Here is a 17971-nt window from a genome sequence, read left to right on the forward strand (position 1 = left end):
TAACTGACAGGTTGGAGATTAGAACCCTCCTAGCGGTTCCTTCGAAGAAAGGCCTGGTGACCTGTTTCCAAAAGGTTTTAGCTATGAAATCCCCGTGTATTTCTACTTTGAAGAACGTAGGTCACTAAGAGTCGAAATTCATTTGGTGGCAACTGGTTTGGTTTTTTTTTGGAAGTTTCATTTGTTTAGTGAAAATGTCTACTGATCAAATATGTAGTATTTAATTTAACATTATAGCTAGGGTAATCAGAGGCTGTTTTGTAAAGCTATTGATATTTTAATTTTGTTTTGAAGATAAAATGTAACCAGCCATGGAGGGGGGGTGTGAGAAAGGGAGATGAGGGTAGAGGAAACATTTGGAGCAAATGCAAAGTGGGGGCAGGGCATCGAGGAGTGTGAATCACTAGGGGAAAAGAGGTAATCCTATTGTCCATAGATGCAGAAGCTTTGGAGAGAAGTAATTGGAAACAAAGTTGATATATAAGTTTTCTTGTAATTGGAATTTTCATATGATTCCAGTTTGAAGATTTTTGAATAGGAGTTAAAGACAGTTTTAAGAAGTATGTTTGCAGGAGCCTAAAAAAACAATTTAGAGGCAAGAGAGATGAAAGAGATGAGACTCAGGAGAAGAAGTCTGGAGGCTGATGAAATATCAGATTGAAATCAGTGACTGTGTGAATTGGGAAAATTGTGCAGGACATAAGCAAAAAAGGATACAGGAAATATTTCAGAGCTTATATTGCCAAGACTTGGAATTGATTGGGGGGGGGGGGACCAAAAATGGACCAGTGAAGAATCAACAAGTTTTGGATGAAGGGGAATGAGTTGAATTTGTACGTAGAAAGCTTTAATGTAGGCTGTCCAACTGAGTGTTGGCAGAGGTTTGGAGATTGCAGCATTAGATTTAAAAGGCCAAACTGAAAATCCAAAGAGAAAAGGATATTGATGGCATGGAAGAGGAACATGCCTTAAAGAGGAGAGGAAAGGAGGAAAGAAAAGAGAATGGGGAACACAACTGTCATTTCTCTTTTCTTTCAACTTTATAATCACTTTCCTGCATGCTTCCTATCTATTCTTAGACATGTTCTAACCTTTTTCCAATTTATAAAAACCTCTACCCCGGCAGCCAAAATTTCAGATCTGAATAATTGCGCCGTTGTTTCAGACTCAAGCATCTTAAAAGGGTTATCTGAAGTTTCTAGTGTTCTTCTGAACCCCAACCATTGCAGTCAGCCTTCTGTTGACCCCATTTCATTTGAACTAAGATTTTTGAGGAATTATTACCTCTTTAAAAAAAAAAAAAAAGACTTAATATGATTTCTCACTAGAAGTGGCATTGCTTACGTTTGTAGCTACTCACTTCTCCAGTGGTTCTTTCAGATTTCTTCCCATTCTTTTTTGACTTTTGTCTGTTTCTCTCTGAAATGTTAAATTTGCTTCAGCATTTGTTGACCACCTATGATGTGTTAAGCACTCTTTGAAATCTGAAAGAATATAAATGAAAAGTGGACTGAGGGCTAAGAGGGGAGAAGAAAGCCATGTAGCCCAGCCAGAATGTCCTGGAGAGTTTCCCGTGAAACAGGAATTAATCCAGGGAGATGGTAATACCCTGGGAGAAGGAATTAATCAGTGGAAGATGGGGAGTATGAGGAAACATATTTTAAAGGGATTGAACAGCAAATTTGACACGTCTTTCTGCATAGTTTGTTCCTTTTCATGTTTTTAAGTCTACAACTTTTGTTGTTGTTTTGTGAACATTTTCAACATACTTATGTTACACTTTTAGTCTAGAAATTTCATCATTTGAAATTCTATGAGTCCTATTCTCTGATGTGGTATTTCAACTGATTTTTGTTCAACATGGCTTATTTGACCATGTATTTCAAAAGATCAGGATGTGTGTTTAGGTTAGATAGTGCATCATCTATAAAAAATGTGGGCAGTTTGGTCCAATGATAGAGTTCTCCTGAAGAGGGTTTATGTTTGCTTCTGTCACTTAGCCCAGAACTCTCCATGCAAGACCATTTTTTAGTATAGTTTCTCAGCTTGGACTTACCCAAAATAGGATAGAGCAGAAGTATGGTTAATTTATCTAAGGGGCAGTATGATTTCTATACCTAGATCAGTAGAGACAAGTCCCCTTCTCATCTTTCTTTTTGAGTGGGTTGACTCATTCTATACCCTTCTTATACTGAGGGTGACTCTTTCTCCAGGTCCAGTGTTGTCTGGTGTTCTATATTGCACCTCTTTGTTCTGGACAAGCTGGATTCTATCTGTGTATAGTCTGTGCTTATCTAAACAATCCTTTTGGTCACTGTGATCATCACACACTCAGTTCAGAGTTGTACACTAGCTTTCAGATTGTTCTCATTTTTTGTTTCCTCTTGAGTCCTTGTTAGTTTACTGTAAACTCAGCTATGCAGTTTCTGGGAGCATGGGATGGTAAGGAAAGACTTTGGAGAGTGGTCAAACTATTCTGCTCATCATATTATTAAAAATAAAAGCCTATCAATTTGTTTTAAAGCATAATTTTAATTACGTGTTAAATTGTAGAATATCCAACCATTTTACTTCAAATGTCTTTACAACAAACGTATTTAAAATATTGGGCATCCCCTCTATCCTGTTGTTAGCATACCAGTTCCTTCACTTCACTTTTAGTGAGTATGGTTATATGGTTTACTCATTCACCTTCCCTACATGACAGTGCTCCCCTTCTGTGTGCATGCCTCCTTTCATCGCAATATTTTAGTAGGTCAAAATGAAGTTAACTTATATGTTTATTATTGTAATGACAGTGTAGGCTTTACTCTTTCAAGCAAGTTTCCAACTGACGGGCAAAATTTTCTTTGGCTTCTGCCCAGTGGTAACACATCAAGGCCTAGCCAGTGAATATGGAAAATCTAATTATGAATTTGCTCTTTCACCTGACTCACAAAATAAACATATTAGCTTGATTAAGTGATGTATTTGGTCTGATTGTGAAATACATTAATAATCTATCAGATATAATGTGGTTGGATTGTATCTTACAAAATTTCCTGTTCTCTTTCTAGACAAAAAAAAAAATAGGGGACAAAAATAATTGTGACCAAGACAATGTGGTTTAGACATTAGGTATTAAGATTTTGGAATTCATATTTGAAATCACAATTAATTGTTACTCGGATATTTTTTTCAGCTCTTCTTCAAGTGACGATTTCGCTTAGCAAAGTAGAGCTTAGTGTGGGTGAATCTAAATTCTTCACATGTTCAGGTATGTATTTCTATAAATATTTTTAGGTTACTTCTTTTATGATTAATTATTGACAAAATACAGTGTCTAAAGTTTAAGTAGTTAAAAATTCAATTCTCAAAAAATAATGTCTTATATATTCATTGGCTCTTTAATGACTGAAAAAATATTATACTTCCATTTTGCATATGAAGTGCCATCAATTTTATTTCTGTTAATTTTAAGTTATTAATTTTGATTACCAAACTAGGACATTTATTTTGAAAATAACTATCATACATAATGTATGTCTAACTTTTAAATATTTTTAGTATTCCTGTCTAAACAGTAGTATTAGAATGACTGTAAATATTATAACAACCATCTTTATAATTATTCAGTGAATAAGTTAGATATGGCATACTGTACTGTTGTTACACCTAAATGAAAATTTTAACTTTAAATTAGATATTTACTTAATCAGGAAAGCTGTTGCTGGATTGATTTGACTGTTAATCCAGACTTCCTAGAGTTGTTGAAGCGGTATGAAACTCCAAACAGTTGCCCTGAGATAATCTTTAAACTTTAAACTTTAAAACTATTCCCTGAAGTCTTCTCCGAACCAAAAAATAGCTTATCTTAATTGGTAAAGTACATCTGCTTTGAGCTTTATGCTGTCTTAAAGAATTATGTATATGAGGTCAAATTGACAGTGACAACTTGAAAGGTTGGATGGGAAGCCTAGGGGCCAATGAGTTTAAGATAATGGTGGTAGAGTAATTTGGGAAAGGATAGCGAGAATGGTAGCACAACTTGAAGAAAGTAATCAGTATCATTGAATTGTACTTGTAGAAATGGTTGAAATGATCTTTGGCTGTATGTACTTTCAACAAGAACAAAAAATTTAAAAAGTATCCTGTAGGACTCATTCAGTTAACCATGTACCTGCAGAATTCATTCATAAAACGTTTAAGTACTTGAGCATCAAATTGAAATTCAGTGCGCTGAGGAACTCACAAATGAATATATTCAACTTTTAGTTATATTCATTGCATTCATTTTTATGTATACTAGCCTTCATATTTAAAGTTTAAAAAATAAATTCTTGTTTAGTGACAGAATTGCTTATAAGGATATTTTAGAATTTTTTCTATCCTTGATTATATTAAAGCAATTCAAAATGTTGGAATAAAATAGTCATCAATGATATAAAATGCATTTCAAAAGTTGTCTTGAGAATGACTTATTCGTATTACAAAAATTAATAAAACTGGAAACTTAGTCATAATAGCATATTTATAAATCATATCTGTAATATAGGCAAAATGTTATATATTTTGAAAATTAAATTACCGTTATTCTTCTGTAAAACCCATGATTCTTCTTAAAAGTCTGAATTGATAGGTATGTTGATAATACTTTTTGTATATTGACAAATGGAAAAGCGGAAAGTAGGGAAAAGATTGATTCAACACCATTCATCATGTCAGGAACAGCTCTGGCATAAGATTATAAATCAATTGTCAGTGTTTCTAAGTCTCACCCATATTTTATCTATACACACACAAACACACCTCAATTGTATCATGTAATCACAGAATAATAAAATAGTTTAAAATTGAATTTTTAAAATAAAATTGTTTCATTTTTATCTCTTAGCATACTACTATGATATAAATCAGAGCCCTGGTGGCACAGTTGTTAAGTGTTTGCCTACTAACCAAAAGGTCAACAGTTCAGATCCACCCATGGCTCCTTGGAAACCCTATGGGGCAGTTCTACTCTGTCCTGTAGGGTCGCTATGAGTTGGAATCGACTTGATGGCAAGGGTTTTTTTTTTTTGGTAAGGTATAAATCATATAATGTAAGTTTTTCTGTATATATTACAAAGATTCAAATTAAAATGTAATTTAAAAGTGAGGATTAACATGCTTATATAAAGGTGTATAAACAAAACCTGTACTGCACCCATGGAAGTGGCCTTATTAAGTATTGTAGAAAAATAACCATCCAAAAATAACCGATGTGAATTAAAATGTTTGCATATATTTTCTGTGCTAGCCACACAATTCTGAATATGTAGCTGTCACTCTGGAGTTGCCAGACAACCTAAAACATATACATTTAAAACCTAATAAAATAAATATGTCTTAAGTTTAAACTAGAATGTGGCCATGCCCTCAGAGAAGTAAATAAGAGTGTGTCACATATAGCAAATGCATTTTTATAGCTAATTTTCAAGGAAATAAAGTGTTTAAGAGTATATATTAATAATCTGGCCAGTAGTGCAAGCTTATCAGTAAAATAATGTGGAAAATTTCATTGGAAATTATGATTTAAAATGCCTGAACAAAGAAGACTATGACTGTTTTATGGAAACCCAGATTAAACTGTTCTGTGTTAAGAGAACTCTCCATTACAATGAAATTCGATAGCAAGTAATTAAGATTGAAAATTTCTAAAATATTAAATGTCCTATTTAAGTTACTGTTTGAAATAATATTTCTATATTGTTTGAGTGTAAAATGATGTACTTTTGAATTTTTTTTTAAACTTTTCTATTGAGAGAGAAATAAAAACAACAACACCTCCCACCTCCTACCCAAAACAGTGAGCTATCTTTTAAGTACTATGGTTTCATGGTTCTTTAAGAAAAACTGAAGGTACCTAACTAATATCCATTTAAAATATATCTAAAGTTTTATACTTTTTGCTCGAGGCATGTCTAAATATAGAAAAGAGAGGAATTTGTTTCTCAAACCACTTCTTGGGGAAAAAAAATGAGAATGAACAATTTTGCTTTAAAGTGGTCCTGAAGTTGTTAGTTGACATTATACATTTTCCCCAGATATTTCTGAGTTCATAGTGTATCCTGCTTCCACAAATTATCTCAAGTAATTGGGTGAAATACACCCTTTGAGTGACTAAAAGCAAGCACAGGAAGCTCCAGTTTCTACAAAGAAGATAATAACCTAGATGTTGAATTGGAAACCTTAAATAAATGTTTACCCTGTAATGATTTGGTTGTAATTGCCTTGCAGTATAGGTATCATTTCAATGCATTCTAATTATCACATGATTAAATAGTTAACAGCTTTAGATTTAAAAGGATGAAACTACTTATTTCAGTTGGGAAAAAGAGACGATTAGCACTCCACTTTAAAAATTCCTATTGGCCTTACCAGTACAAGTTTAATAAGTTGGTAAATTAATTCAAAATTCAGTATCATCAAAGGCCAAAGTTTCTTTAGCAATATATTTTCATTTTTGTGAGCTCTGTGTTTTTTTCAGGAAAAATCATGCTATCTCATAACCCTAGCAAAGAGAATTTAGCCTTCAAAATCATGTTAGTAATGGCACTTTTGTTCAGATACATCAAGTAAGATTTATGTCTTGCTCAGTGGCCAAGGCCATTTCAGCACTTAAGTGTAGTAATAACCTATGTGGATTACCAAAGCAAGGGTTCAAATATGATGGGATAAACACCATGCAGGAGGTTTCCTGTGGGACTTCTGGATTTGCTTACTCAAACTTCGAGTTGGCTAAATAAGGACGAGCATGTGGGCTAACATTTGTGTTTACTTGCAATTTTGTAAGATTTTCAGATTCCCAGTCTTCCTCCAATGAACATTTTCTTCTAAATTGTTAAAAGTTGTTGCATAACAGTAAATGTCAATGTCAAAACAAACACTTTAAACACATTGCCAAATGTTTCCTTCTTACGGCTCTTTGCAGCAATTGGTGAACCTGAGATTATAGACTGGTATAATCCCCAAGGAGAAAAGATAATTTCTACACAGAGAGTAGCTGTGCAGAAGGATGGTGTTAGGTCAAGATTAACCATATACAACGCAAACATAGAAGATGCAGGGATATATCGTTGTCAAGCAACAGATGCCAAAGGACAGACGCAAGAAGCTACAGTTGTTTTGGAAATTTACCGTAAGTGCTGTATTTATAACTTTTAGTTGAATAAAAGTACCGTTTCTTATTTTAAAAAATCAAGCAAAATCAAATGAATTTAATGATATAAACTAATACCTGTTGAGTGCCAGGCAGTGTTCTTAGACCTTTACAACTTACATATATTTTACTACTGCTGTTGGGTGCTGTCGAGTTGATTTTCAACTCTTAGCAACCCCATGTGACAGAGTAGAACTGCCCTATAGGGTCTTCTAGGTTGTAATTGTTATGGGCCTTGGTAGTGTAGTGGTTAAGCATTTGGCTGCTAAGCAGAATTCTGGCAGTTCGAATCTACCACCCACTCCTTGGAAACCCTATGGGGCAGTTCTACTCTGTCCTGTAGGGTCACTGTGAGTCAGAATCAACTTGACGGCAACAAGTTTGGCTGTTTTTTTAATCTTTATGGGAGCAGATCACCAGGTGTTTCTTCCATGGAGTGGCTGGGTGCATTCCACCTCCAAATTTTGATTAGCAGCAGAGTGCTTAACCTCTGTGCTACCAGGTTTCCTTATATTTTACTATTAAAAAACAAAACAAACCAATTGCTGTTGAGTCCATGCCAACTTATAGCGATCTTGGTGGCAGTTCAAATCCACCAGGTGCTCCTTGGAAACTGTATGGGGCAGTTCTACTCTGTCCTATAGGGTCGCTGTGAGTTGAACATTTTACTGTAGAATAAGTAAGTCTCTAAAATAGAATAGGTACTAGGGAATAGGTACATAGACACAAACATATAAACATGGAGCCAATTCTGTTTTTTAAATAATGTAAATGAAAATGTTTTAATTTTCTCTTGCCATGAAAATTCTAAGAATAGAAAATAGCAATTTATTCCATAATACGAAATTTAGTGGGGTTATGCTTTGCCTCTTAAATAAAAGCTCATGCTTACAACAGATGAAATTGCATATGTGATAGCACTGACCAGCCTAGCTAGAATGAGAACTGGGGAGGGGCCAGTGAACAGGAATGGACAGAGAGAAATCTGAAAACCCACCTAGCAAAGAATAATGTCTACCTGGGATTCTGCACCACCAGGCGTTTTCATTAACTGGGTTTTCCACACTTAAACTTTATTTTATGGTTTGGTACTGATTGATTCCTATCTGCCTTCTTTTCTCTTTCTCATATTTAGCGATCATTATTTTTTTTTAACCTGTTTAGGAACATTGTTTGGGAATCTGCTGATTCCCTGGGCTTGAAACCAGGCTATACCACTTTACTTTTTGACCTCCAGCAAATTGCTTAACCTCTTTGCCTTCAGTTTCCTCATCTATAAAATGGATACAATAATAGTGTCTACCTCATAGACCGTTTGTGAGGAATAAATTAAATTTGCATAAAATCTTTAGAACAATTGTTTACAATCCATATGGGATAGATGTATAGTACAAAAGCTTTAAATATGTAGAATACTTGCTCATAAGCTGCCTCTTCATTATAGCTTTTTCTTGATTTAGAAACAGGAGATGGGGGCCTGGGGTTTGTAGTACAACATTACCACAGTAGTGATTCCTGTTGGATTTTCAATCAGCTTTCCTGATTTGACCTTTTTTCCATATCTGATTCTAAGCTCCTTGAGAAAAGATATCTTTATTTGTGTGACTCCCACATCTATTTCACAAACAGCAGAAACTTAAATTAGAATGGTCATTTCATAGACACAGTATTTGGAAAAATTTTACATTATTTTAAATAATGTCAGAGGAAAATCCCTAATGTTTTTATGTTTGATGGTAAAGGAGTAAAGACTTTTTTTTTTTTTTTTTTTTGAGCAGAACTGCCTTATAGGGTTTCCAAGGCTATAAATCTTTACGGAAGAAGACTTTCACATCTTTCTCCCATGTTGCTGCTGGTGGCTTTGAACCACTAACCTTCTAGTTAGCAGACAAGCTCTTTAACCACTGCACCACTAGAGCTCCAGATAATCTAAGTCCACCTAATTATTGTAAAATCAATAAGCATAGATTTTGGAATGATACTGAGAGAAATAGGCAATAATACTTTATGATGGGTTTTTCTTTTTCAATACAGAAAAGCTCACTTTCAGAGAAGTGGTGTCTCCTCAAGAATTCAAACAAGGAGAGGACGCGGAAGTGGTTTGCAGAGTTAGCAGTTCACCTGCACCTGTTGTCAGCTGGTTGTATCATAATGAGGAAGTCACCACCATTTCCGACAGTTAGTATTTTGGTAACTCTCTAAGTTATATGTTTTAACAATACTATATGTTTTTAAAAGTCTTTATCTACCTGGCTAACTACAGAAATTGAGCTCTTTGATCATAAAGGTCAAACAACTATTTTGAGAACCTTAAAGTTCTATACTATGGCCTGAGAGCCAAATTCCACCTACCTACTGTTTTTGTGAGGTGTTACTGGAACACCATGGTCAACCGGTATGTATTGTCTACAGCTACTTTTGTGCAAAGTTGAGTAGCTGTGACACAGGTGATTTTTTCCTACAAAATCTAAAATATTTACTACATGGGTGCTTTACGGAAGAAGTTTACCGCCTCTGCTGTATACTCAAGCAAAGATTAATACCTTCCAAACAGCCTGCCGATACTAAGTAAACGACGACAGCAATCCTCATGCATTAGATTCTACGTATCGTATTTCAGACATGATCCCATGGCTTCACCATATGTAAACTTGATATCTATATGGATTCTCTTTATTATTCTGGGACTATTCTATCAAGGATACCTACGTGTTCTAAATATTATGGTAAGATACATATGGGTAGTAGAAAAGTATATTCATTGCAGTTGTCTTCATGATTTTGATTCAGACAGAGCTAAAATTCCAGAATAATATGACATCTGAAATTGAAAGCGTAATTTGCCTACATTATGCTACTTTCCCATTGTGCATTGGGAGCACTTTCAATTTAGAACATTTTTCAATGCACCTGCATTCCAGAGAGGTACCAAATAATTGAGTCTTTTTAAATAATCTCAGATGATTCTGTTCTGTGATTCTAAGAGATGAAATTTCTACAGTGTAAGAGAGAAAAAGGAGAGAGTTAGCATCTATTTTTAAATATATTCAGAGAACTTAATCATTTACAACAGTCATTTTTTTTTTTAATTTTGAAGGAATTTTTCTAGACTCAGCATATTTAGTGCTAGTTAGTTATTGGCCCTTTTTTTTCTATCACAAGTTAGTGAGAAATAACCCTCTATTTCCTCTTTTTTATTTTAGAATATCTGTGTTAGAATTAATTAATAAATGGTATGGGCAAGTTGTGCAACTCATTTTCAGCTTCGTTTTCCTACAGTAATAAATAAAAAGCAGCCCATGAGTATTAGTTAAGTGACAATGTCTAAATATTTCCAGGTTGCCCAGTCTTAGCTTTCTAATGTGCATCTGGTTTAACCAAAAAAAAAAAAAAAACACAATCCTGTTGCCGCAAGTCAATTCTGACTCATAGCGACCTTGTAGGACAGAGTAGAACTGCCCCATAGAGTTTCCAAGGAGCACCAGGTAGATTCAAACTGCCAACCTTCTGGTTAGCAGCCGTAGCACTTAACCACTGTGCCACCAGGGTTTCTGCATCTGGTTTAAGTACCCTTAACTACAAGAGGATTTTGAAATTAGGTACATTGTAAAAACATACATAGAGCCTCAAAGCAAAGATTGATGGTCAGGTGTAGTGGGGAGGTCAAAATGATGCTTCTGTGCTACAGCGTTGGTATTCTGTCCCCAGTATCCCAGGCTGCTGTGATGTGAATTGGGATTCTATTTTGCCTCTACTCCTTTCCTAGGCCCTGAGGCTTCGAACAGCTCTTCTAACTGCTCTGTACCTAATTAAAATTATTCATCTGTTAACCAGGAATAATTATCAATTAAAAAAAAAAATGATGCTGAGCTTTAAATAAGACCTTAGGCATAAAATAAATATTTATTTGATGAATGAAAAACATATTTGGTGATATGGCTGGTTCTCAATCAATGACATTTATCTTTCTTATCTCTTCTGGTTGAGTTTTTAGATCCTAGGTGTCAGTTATACTAAAATTACATGCATTTAAACTAGATATACGATCAGAAAATCCAGTGTAGGTAAAACACCAAAAAACCAAACCCGTTGCCATCAAGTCAATTCTGACTCGTAGTGACCTTATAGGACAGTGTAGAACTGCCCTGTAGGGTTTCTAAGGAGCAGCTGGTGGATTTCAACTGCCAGCCTTTTGGTTAGCAGCCTTACCTCTTAACCACTGTGCCATCAGGGCTTATGACTAGAAATAAATATGGCAGGCAAAACAAAAAGGAGACAAAAATATTGTTGTTTTTGTTTTAATCTTTTTTTTTTTTTTTTACTATAACACATAAAAGGATGCAAGTAAATCATGAGGAAGAACAGACTTTTCTAACGTTGTAAAATTAGAGCAACTTGTCACATAGTTTGTCATCAAACCCTGTGTACATTCTTAATGAATTTATAAGAAGTAGTATTCTTCACATGACTGTATCTTTTTTTAAAAAAATTTTATTTTGCTTTAAGTGAAAGTTTACAAGTCAAGTCAGTCTCTCACACAAAAACTTGTGTACACCTTGTTACATACTCCCAATTGCTCTCCCCCTAATGAGACAACCCACTCCCTCCCTCCACTCTCTCTTTTTTTTGTGTCCATTTCGCCAGCTTCTAACCCCCTCTACCCTCTCATCTCCCCTCCAGGCAGGAGATGCGAACATAGTCTCAAATGTCCACCCGATCTAAGAAGCTCACTCCTCACCAGTATCCCTCTCCAACCCATTGTCCAGTCCAATCCCTGTTTGAAGAGTTGGCTTTTGGAATGGTTCCTGTCCTGGGCCAACAGAAGGTCTGGGGGCCATGACCACCGGGGTCCTTCTAGTCTCAGTCAGACAATTAAGTCTGGTCTTTTTACGAGAATTTGGGGTCTGCATCCCACTGCTCTCCTGCTCCCTCAGGGGCTCTCTGTTGCATTCTCTGTCAGGGCAGCCATCAGTTGTAGGCGGGCACCATCTAGTTCTTCTGGTCTCAGGCTGATGCAGTCTCTGGTTCATGTGGCCCTTTCTGTCTCTTGGACTCATAATTACCTCATGTCCTTGGTGTTCTTCATTCTGCTTTGATCCAGGTGGGTTGAGACCAATTGATGCATCTTTGATGGCTGCTTGCTAGCATTTAAGATCCCATACGCCTCTCTCCAAGGTGGGATGCAGAATGTTTTCTTAAAAGATTTTATTATGCGAATTGACTTAGATGTCCCCTGAAACCATGGTCCCCAAACCCCCGCCCCTGCAACGCTGACCTTTGAAACATTCAGTTTGTTCCGGAAACTTCTTTGCTTTGCATTTAGTCCAGTTGTGCTGACCTCGCCTGTATTGTGTGTTGTCTTTCTCATCACCTAAAGCAGTTCTTATCTACTATCTAATTAGTGAATGCCCCCATGTACCTTCCCTCCCCCCCACCACCTGGTAACCATCAAAGAATATTTTCTTCTCTGTTTAAACTATTTCTTGAGTTCTTATAATTGTGGTCTTATACAATATTTGTCCTTTTGCAACTGACTAATTTCACTGCTCATAATGCCTTCCAGATTCCTCCATGTTATGAAATGTTTCATAGATTCCTCGCTATTCTTTATCGATGTGTAGTATTCCATTGTGTGAATATACCATAATTTATTTATCCATTCTTCCATTGATGGGCACCTTGGTTGCTTCTGTCTTTTTGCTATTTTAAACAGTGCTGCAATGAACATGGGTGTGCATATATCTGTTCTTGTAAAGGCTCTTATTTCTCTAGGATGTATTCCAAGGAGTGGGATTGCTGGATCGTATGGTAGTTCTATTTCTAGCTTTTTAAGGAAGTGCCAAATTGGTTTCCAAAGTGGTTGTACCATTTTACATTCCCACCAGCAGTGTTACAATTGTTCCAATCTCTCCATAGCCTCTCCAACATTTATTGTTTTGTGTTTTTTGGATTAATGCCAGCCTTGTTGGAGTGAGATGAAATCTCATTGTAATTTTGATTTGCATTTCTCTAATGCATAATTATTGTGAGCATTTCCTCATGTATCTGTTAGCTACCTGAATGTCTTCTTTAGTGAAGTGTCTGTTCATATCCTTTGCCCATTTTTTAATTGGGTTATTTATCTTTTTGTAGTTGAGTTTTTGCAGTATCATGTAGATTTTAGAGATCAGGTGCTGATCGGAAATGTCATAGCTAAAAACTTTTTCCCAGTCTGTAGGTAGTCTTTTTACTGTTTTGGTGAAGTCTTTGGATGAGCATAGGTGTTTGATTTTTAGGACCTCGCAGTTATCTAGTTTTCCTTCTGCATTGTTAGTAATGTTTTATATGCTGTTTATGCCATGTATTAGGGCTCCTAGTGTTGTCCCTAGTTTTTCTTCCATGATCTTTATCATTTTAGATTTTATATTTAGGTCTTTAATCCATTTGGAGTTAGTTTTTGTACATGGTATGAGGTATGGGTCTTGTTTCATTTTTTTGCAGACGGATATCTAGTTATGCCAGCACCATTTGTTAAAAAGACTGTCTTTTCCCATTTAACTGTTTTAGGGCTTTGTCATGACTGTATCTTATGTGGTTTCTTTATTAGTGCTAGTGGAAAGAGATTAGGTTTATAACTTTGAAAGAAACATGAATGGGGATTTTTAATAATATAGTGGATCCAGGTAGCTTTCTGTTGTCTTAACTTGGTAAAAAAAAAAAAAAAAAAAAAACTTGGTACAGTGGTACAATTCAAAAACTCCAGGTAAAACAACAATAACATGCAAGTGCCCATCTTATTAACTATACTTGTGGTAGCATCTATGTGGCAGATGTTTCAAAATTTAAATTCCTACAGAATGCTTGTAGTAGAGGTTTTCCATATCACTCATTAAAAGTTCTTTATGCTTTAAAATCTAAGCATTTAGGGAGTAAAAATGTTCGTTAAAAAAATTGAATATAATGTTTTTCAGTGATGTCCTGTTGGCTATGCTATTTTCAGATGCCCACTCAACCTTGACAAGTTTGAGAAGTATCTCTTAAAATTTCCAAATGCTCTGATTGACACCATGCTGCATCAAAAATCATGGATACCATCATATTTTTTTTAATAACATTTTAATGTATTCAACTTCTAGTATAAAAGATGCAGCCAATACTTACTGAATACTTAGTATATGCTAGCTAGTGTATTAGAGATTGGGGTTTCAGTAGTCAACAAGATAATTAAGTCCACTGTCCTTCAATATCTATAGTTTAGTGGGAAACAGAAATAGGTAAATGAGTGAAAACAAAGTAAGCTGAGGCCTATGGTAAATTCAGTGAAAACGGATGATAAAGAAGGAGCACCTAATCTAATTAGGGCAGGGAAGGGTGTCAAAATCACTTGCCTGGAGGAAAAAATGACCTTTAAATATGAGTAGGAATTAATCAAATAAAAGGTTCCAGGTTTTTTTTTTTTTTTCAGAAAGAGAGAATGCTATTCACAGTGGGCCCAGAGGTGAAACACAGAATGAATGGCAGGTTCTGAAACTGGAATAAGTTCAGAATAACTAGAGCTTGTGAATATGTACACTCCTAAGACTTAAATTAATGAATAAAATAAGGGACCGATAAGAAAGGAGGCTGGAGAGAAAGGCCTAGCCAATTTGACATGGCCTTGAAATCTCTGCTAAGGAATGTGTGGACATTATGCACTGGGGAGATCCTCGAAGGATTTCAATCAAGGGAATGATGTGATCTGATATGTATTTAAGAAAGATATTAATGCCTCAGTGGGGAGAATGAATTGGATGAGAATGAAGACAAAATTTCAGCTTCCGAGAGAACAGTGCAGATGCCAATGAAATAATGCTGGAGGAGGTGGAGACTTTGAGTAATGTCAAAGGGGAGACCCTGGTGTCGTAGTGGTTAAGTGCTATGGCTGCTAACCAAAGGGATGGCAGTTTGAATCTGCCAGGCACTCCTTGGAAACTCTATGGGGCAGTTCTACTCTGTCCTATAGGGTTGCTATGAGTCGGAATCGACTCGATGGCGCTGGGTAGCTTGGGTTACTGTCAGAGGAACAAGTGATAGGACGTGGAGTTGATTGGATATGCAAACAGAGATGCAGAAGTCAAGTATGACTCATGGAATTTGCCTGAGGAAAACCATTCCATTGACTGGCATTCACAGAGCTGAAGAATATCAGATGAGAAATTTCAGATGGATATAGTGACCTAAATTTCGACATGCTAAAATTGAGATACTTACAATCCTTCTACATAGGTACATCTTGTAAACTGTAATTAGTTGGTTACAGATCTCAGATGAATAGTCTGGTCTGAAGAAAAATAAAATGTGTCATCAAAAATAGATGGTAATTGAAACAATACAAGTAATTGAAACTGACCCTTGAGCTAGTATAGATTGAAAACAAAGGACTGAGGAAATAACCTACTTGAAGAAGGATAAAGCAGATAGCATATTGAGTTTTATCTGATTTCATTTATATTCCTTACTACAATAATGAAAAAATATATATCTTTTTTATAGTATCCATAGTTAACAAGGTAAGTTCACTGTTATTAAATGTCTATAATTTAGTGAGATTACCCTGGTGTCTTTAGTGGTTAAGCATTTGCTAATCAAAAGGTCAGTGATTCCAACCCACCAGCTGCTCCCAGAAGAAAGATGTGGCAGTCTGTGTTTGATTTTTTTTACAGTTTTTTTTATAGTTTAGTGGGGAAGACAAATAGAGTGCAACAATTAAAGCTGTGGCTTCATCAGATATTTTCTGGAAACAATTATTAATGATATACTTTGGTCTGATAGTTTGCTGACATCAGTTCGTGGACTTTACACACACATTTAGAATTCGAGAAAGATTTTAATTGTTTTCTGCATGGAAAAGTTGTTTTTTTTTTTATGCGAACATATATAATGTTATATGTATGTAGATTTAGCAGGTAACTAATGTCTTCCTAATGCCCTGACAGCTTTCTTACAAATAGTAAAAATAATATATTGAAATACCCATTCAAAGCTAGAATTTTGCAATTAGAAGAAACACTGATATACTCCTACTACTCACTTATTTACTGTCTTATTATCTGACATTTCACATTTACAACAATAGTAAAAAATCTACTGTCTGACTATTTCATGCATTAACAATGTAACAGTAATGTATGCTGTGGTATGAGGCTAGAGTAACGCTGACTGTGAGGGTTAAGATTATGTGTCAACTTGGCTGGGCCATGAACTCACTGGTGTAACAGTTATGTAATGATGTAATTTGGCAGTTACGTAATGATGTAGTCATCCTGCATTTTGTGATTTGATGTGGTCAACCTCTATTTTCACATAACACTGACTTTCACATAATAACTTGGTCTTTGGAACCTAAGCATGTTAACAAGTGAGGAGTGTATGCCTATCAAAAATATATATTTTGTGGATTCTTATTCTTTCTCTTTTATATCAAGTATTGACTTTCTGAAAATAATGTTACCCTTTACTATTTTTCTTAATTCAAATAAATTACAAACATTAAAATATTATATTTTAAGGCATAATATATTTTAGTATATTGCATAGTACAACATTAAAAAAAATGATCTAAATATGACAAAGTGCATCACTAATTTGTAAATGTTTCTGTTTACTAATGCTTCTCATTCTAATTTCCAGCTATGGGAATCTTTTCACTGAATTTGAAATACTGTGTATTTTTTAGGAATTCTGAGTAACTCCAGGACCTCTTATGAATTATGCTTCAAAATTTCTTGCATATTACCTTCCTTTATTCCCAATTATTCACTTGAAATTCTATGTTTGTGCTTTAATATACCAGGTGAAAAGACCTGCTTAAACATTTTGGGTCAACCAAAAGATGCTGTAGACATTATGAACAAGTTTAAAGTTCCTGGGCTGAAAATCATATGCTTATAACTTTTTAATCAGTATTTTCTCCCTTAGATGGCCTCTGAATCTGGCGCTTTTTCACGTCTTGTTTGTTTTTTAGCTATTACTCAACAAGTAACCACTTGCTTGCCTCTTTTAATGACAGTCTGGTAGTGCAATGGTTAAGTGCTCAGGTGCCAAGCAAAAGGTTGGCCATTGGAATCCACCAGTGTCTGTGTGGAATAAGAGACCTGGCAACCTGTTCTCAAAGATTACAGCCTAGGGAACCCTATTGGGTAGTTCTGCTCTGTCATATAGGGTTGCTATGAGTCTGAATTGACTTGAAGTTACATGATAACAGTGTAGTATGATGATTATTCATTTTTCCAGCCAAAATCTCTCCCCTCACATTAAGGAAATGCAATGGCAAATAAGCCCCAACATCTGAATGGCTTAATGTCATACCAATTTATTTCTCAGTCATGGAAATTTCAATTGGCAGGAGAGGGAGAGGCAGGATTCTGCATCACACATGTCTTCAGTGACCCAGAATGAAGGAGGCAATTCTGTTTTTACAGATGACTTCCATGATTGCGCTAGCCTCCCTAGCAAGCCAGCACATAGGGGAAGAACAGTGAATGTTGGAACTGGCCTATAAAGTATACTTAAACTGTAGATATCTCAGGGACGAGGTACCTTAAGCATGAATCAGGGGCCGACCTGATGGCAGCTAACCACAACAACAGCAAAAATTTGCACAAAAGTTTGAAGGATGTGGGAGCTGTGCCTTTGTTATTCACCAGTGTATCTCAAATGCTTTTGAAAGTACCTACCAAATAGTTAGTTTTTGACACTATCTATGGATATACCAATTTAGAGTGTTGCTTGTATGAAATGTTTCAAAGCAGGACTAGACATAAGAGCATTCTTAAC

At 35.5% G+C, this 17971-nt stretch overlaps 1 protein-coding gene across 2 annotated transcripts in view; it reads left to right on the forward strand.

Annotated features, from left to right (window-relative positions):
- Positions 1-17971, forward strand: part of NCAM2 (neural cell adhesion molecule 2) — a 554474-nt gene that overhangs the window by 294569 nt on the left and 241934 nt on the right. For both annotated transcript variants that reach the window (XM_010590350.3, XM_064273125.1), the window contains exons 2-4: positions 3182-3256; positions 6950-7156; positions 9212-9355. In XM_010590350.3, the coding sequence (XP_010588652.2) occupies positions 3182-3256; positions 6950-7156; positions 9212-9355 (426 nt within the window). The remainder of the gene's footprint in view (positions 1-3181; positions 3257-6949; positions 7157-9211; positions 9356-17971) is intronic.

Source organism: Loxodonta africana, chromosome 20 (genome assembly GCF_030014295.1).
Source record: "Loxodonta africana isolate mLoxAfr1 chromosome 20, mLoxAfr1.hap2, whole genome shotgun sequence".
Classification (NCBI taxonomy): Eukaryota; Metazoa; Chordata; class Mammalia; order Proboscidea; family Elephantidae; genus Loxodonta; species Loxodonta africana.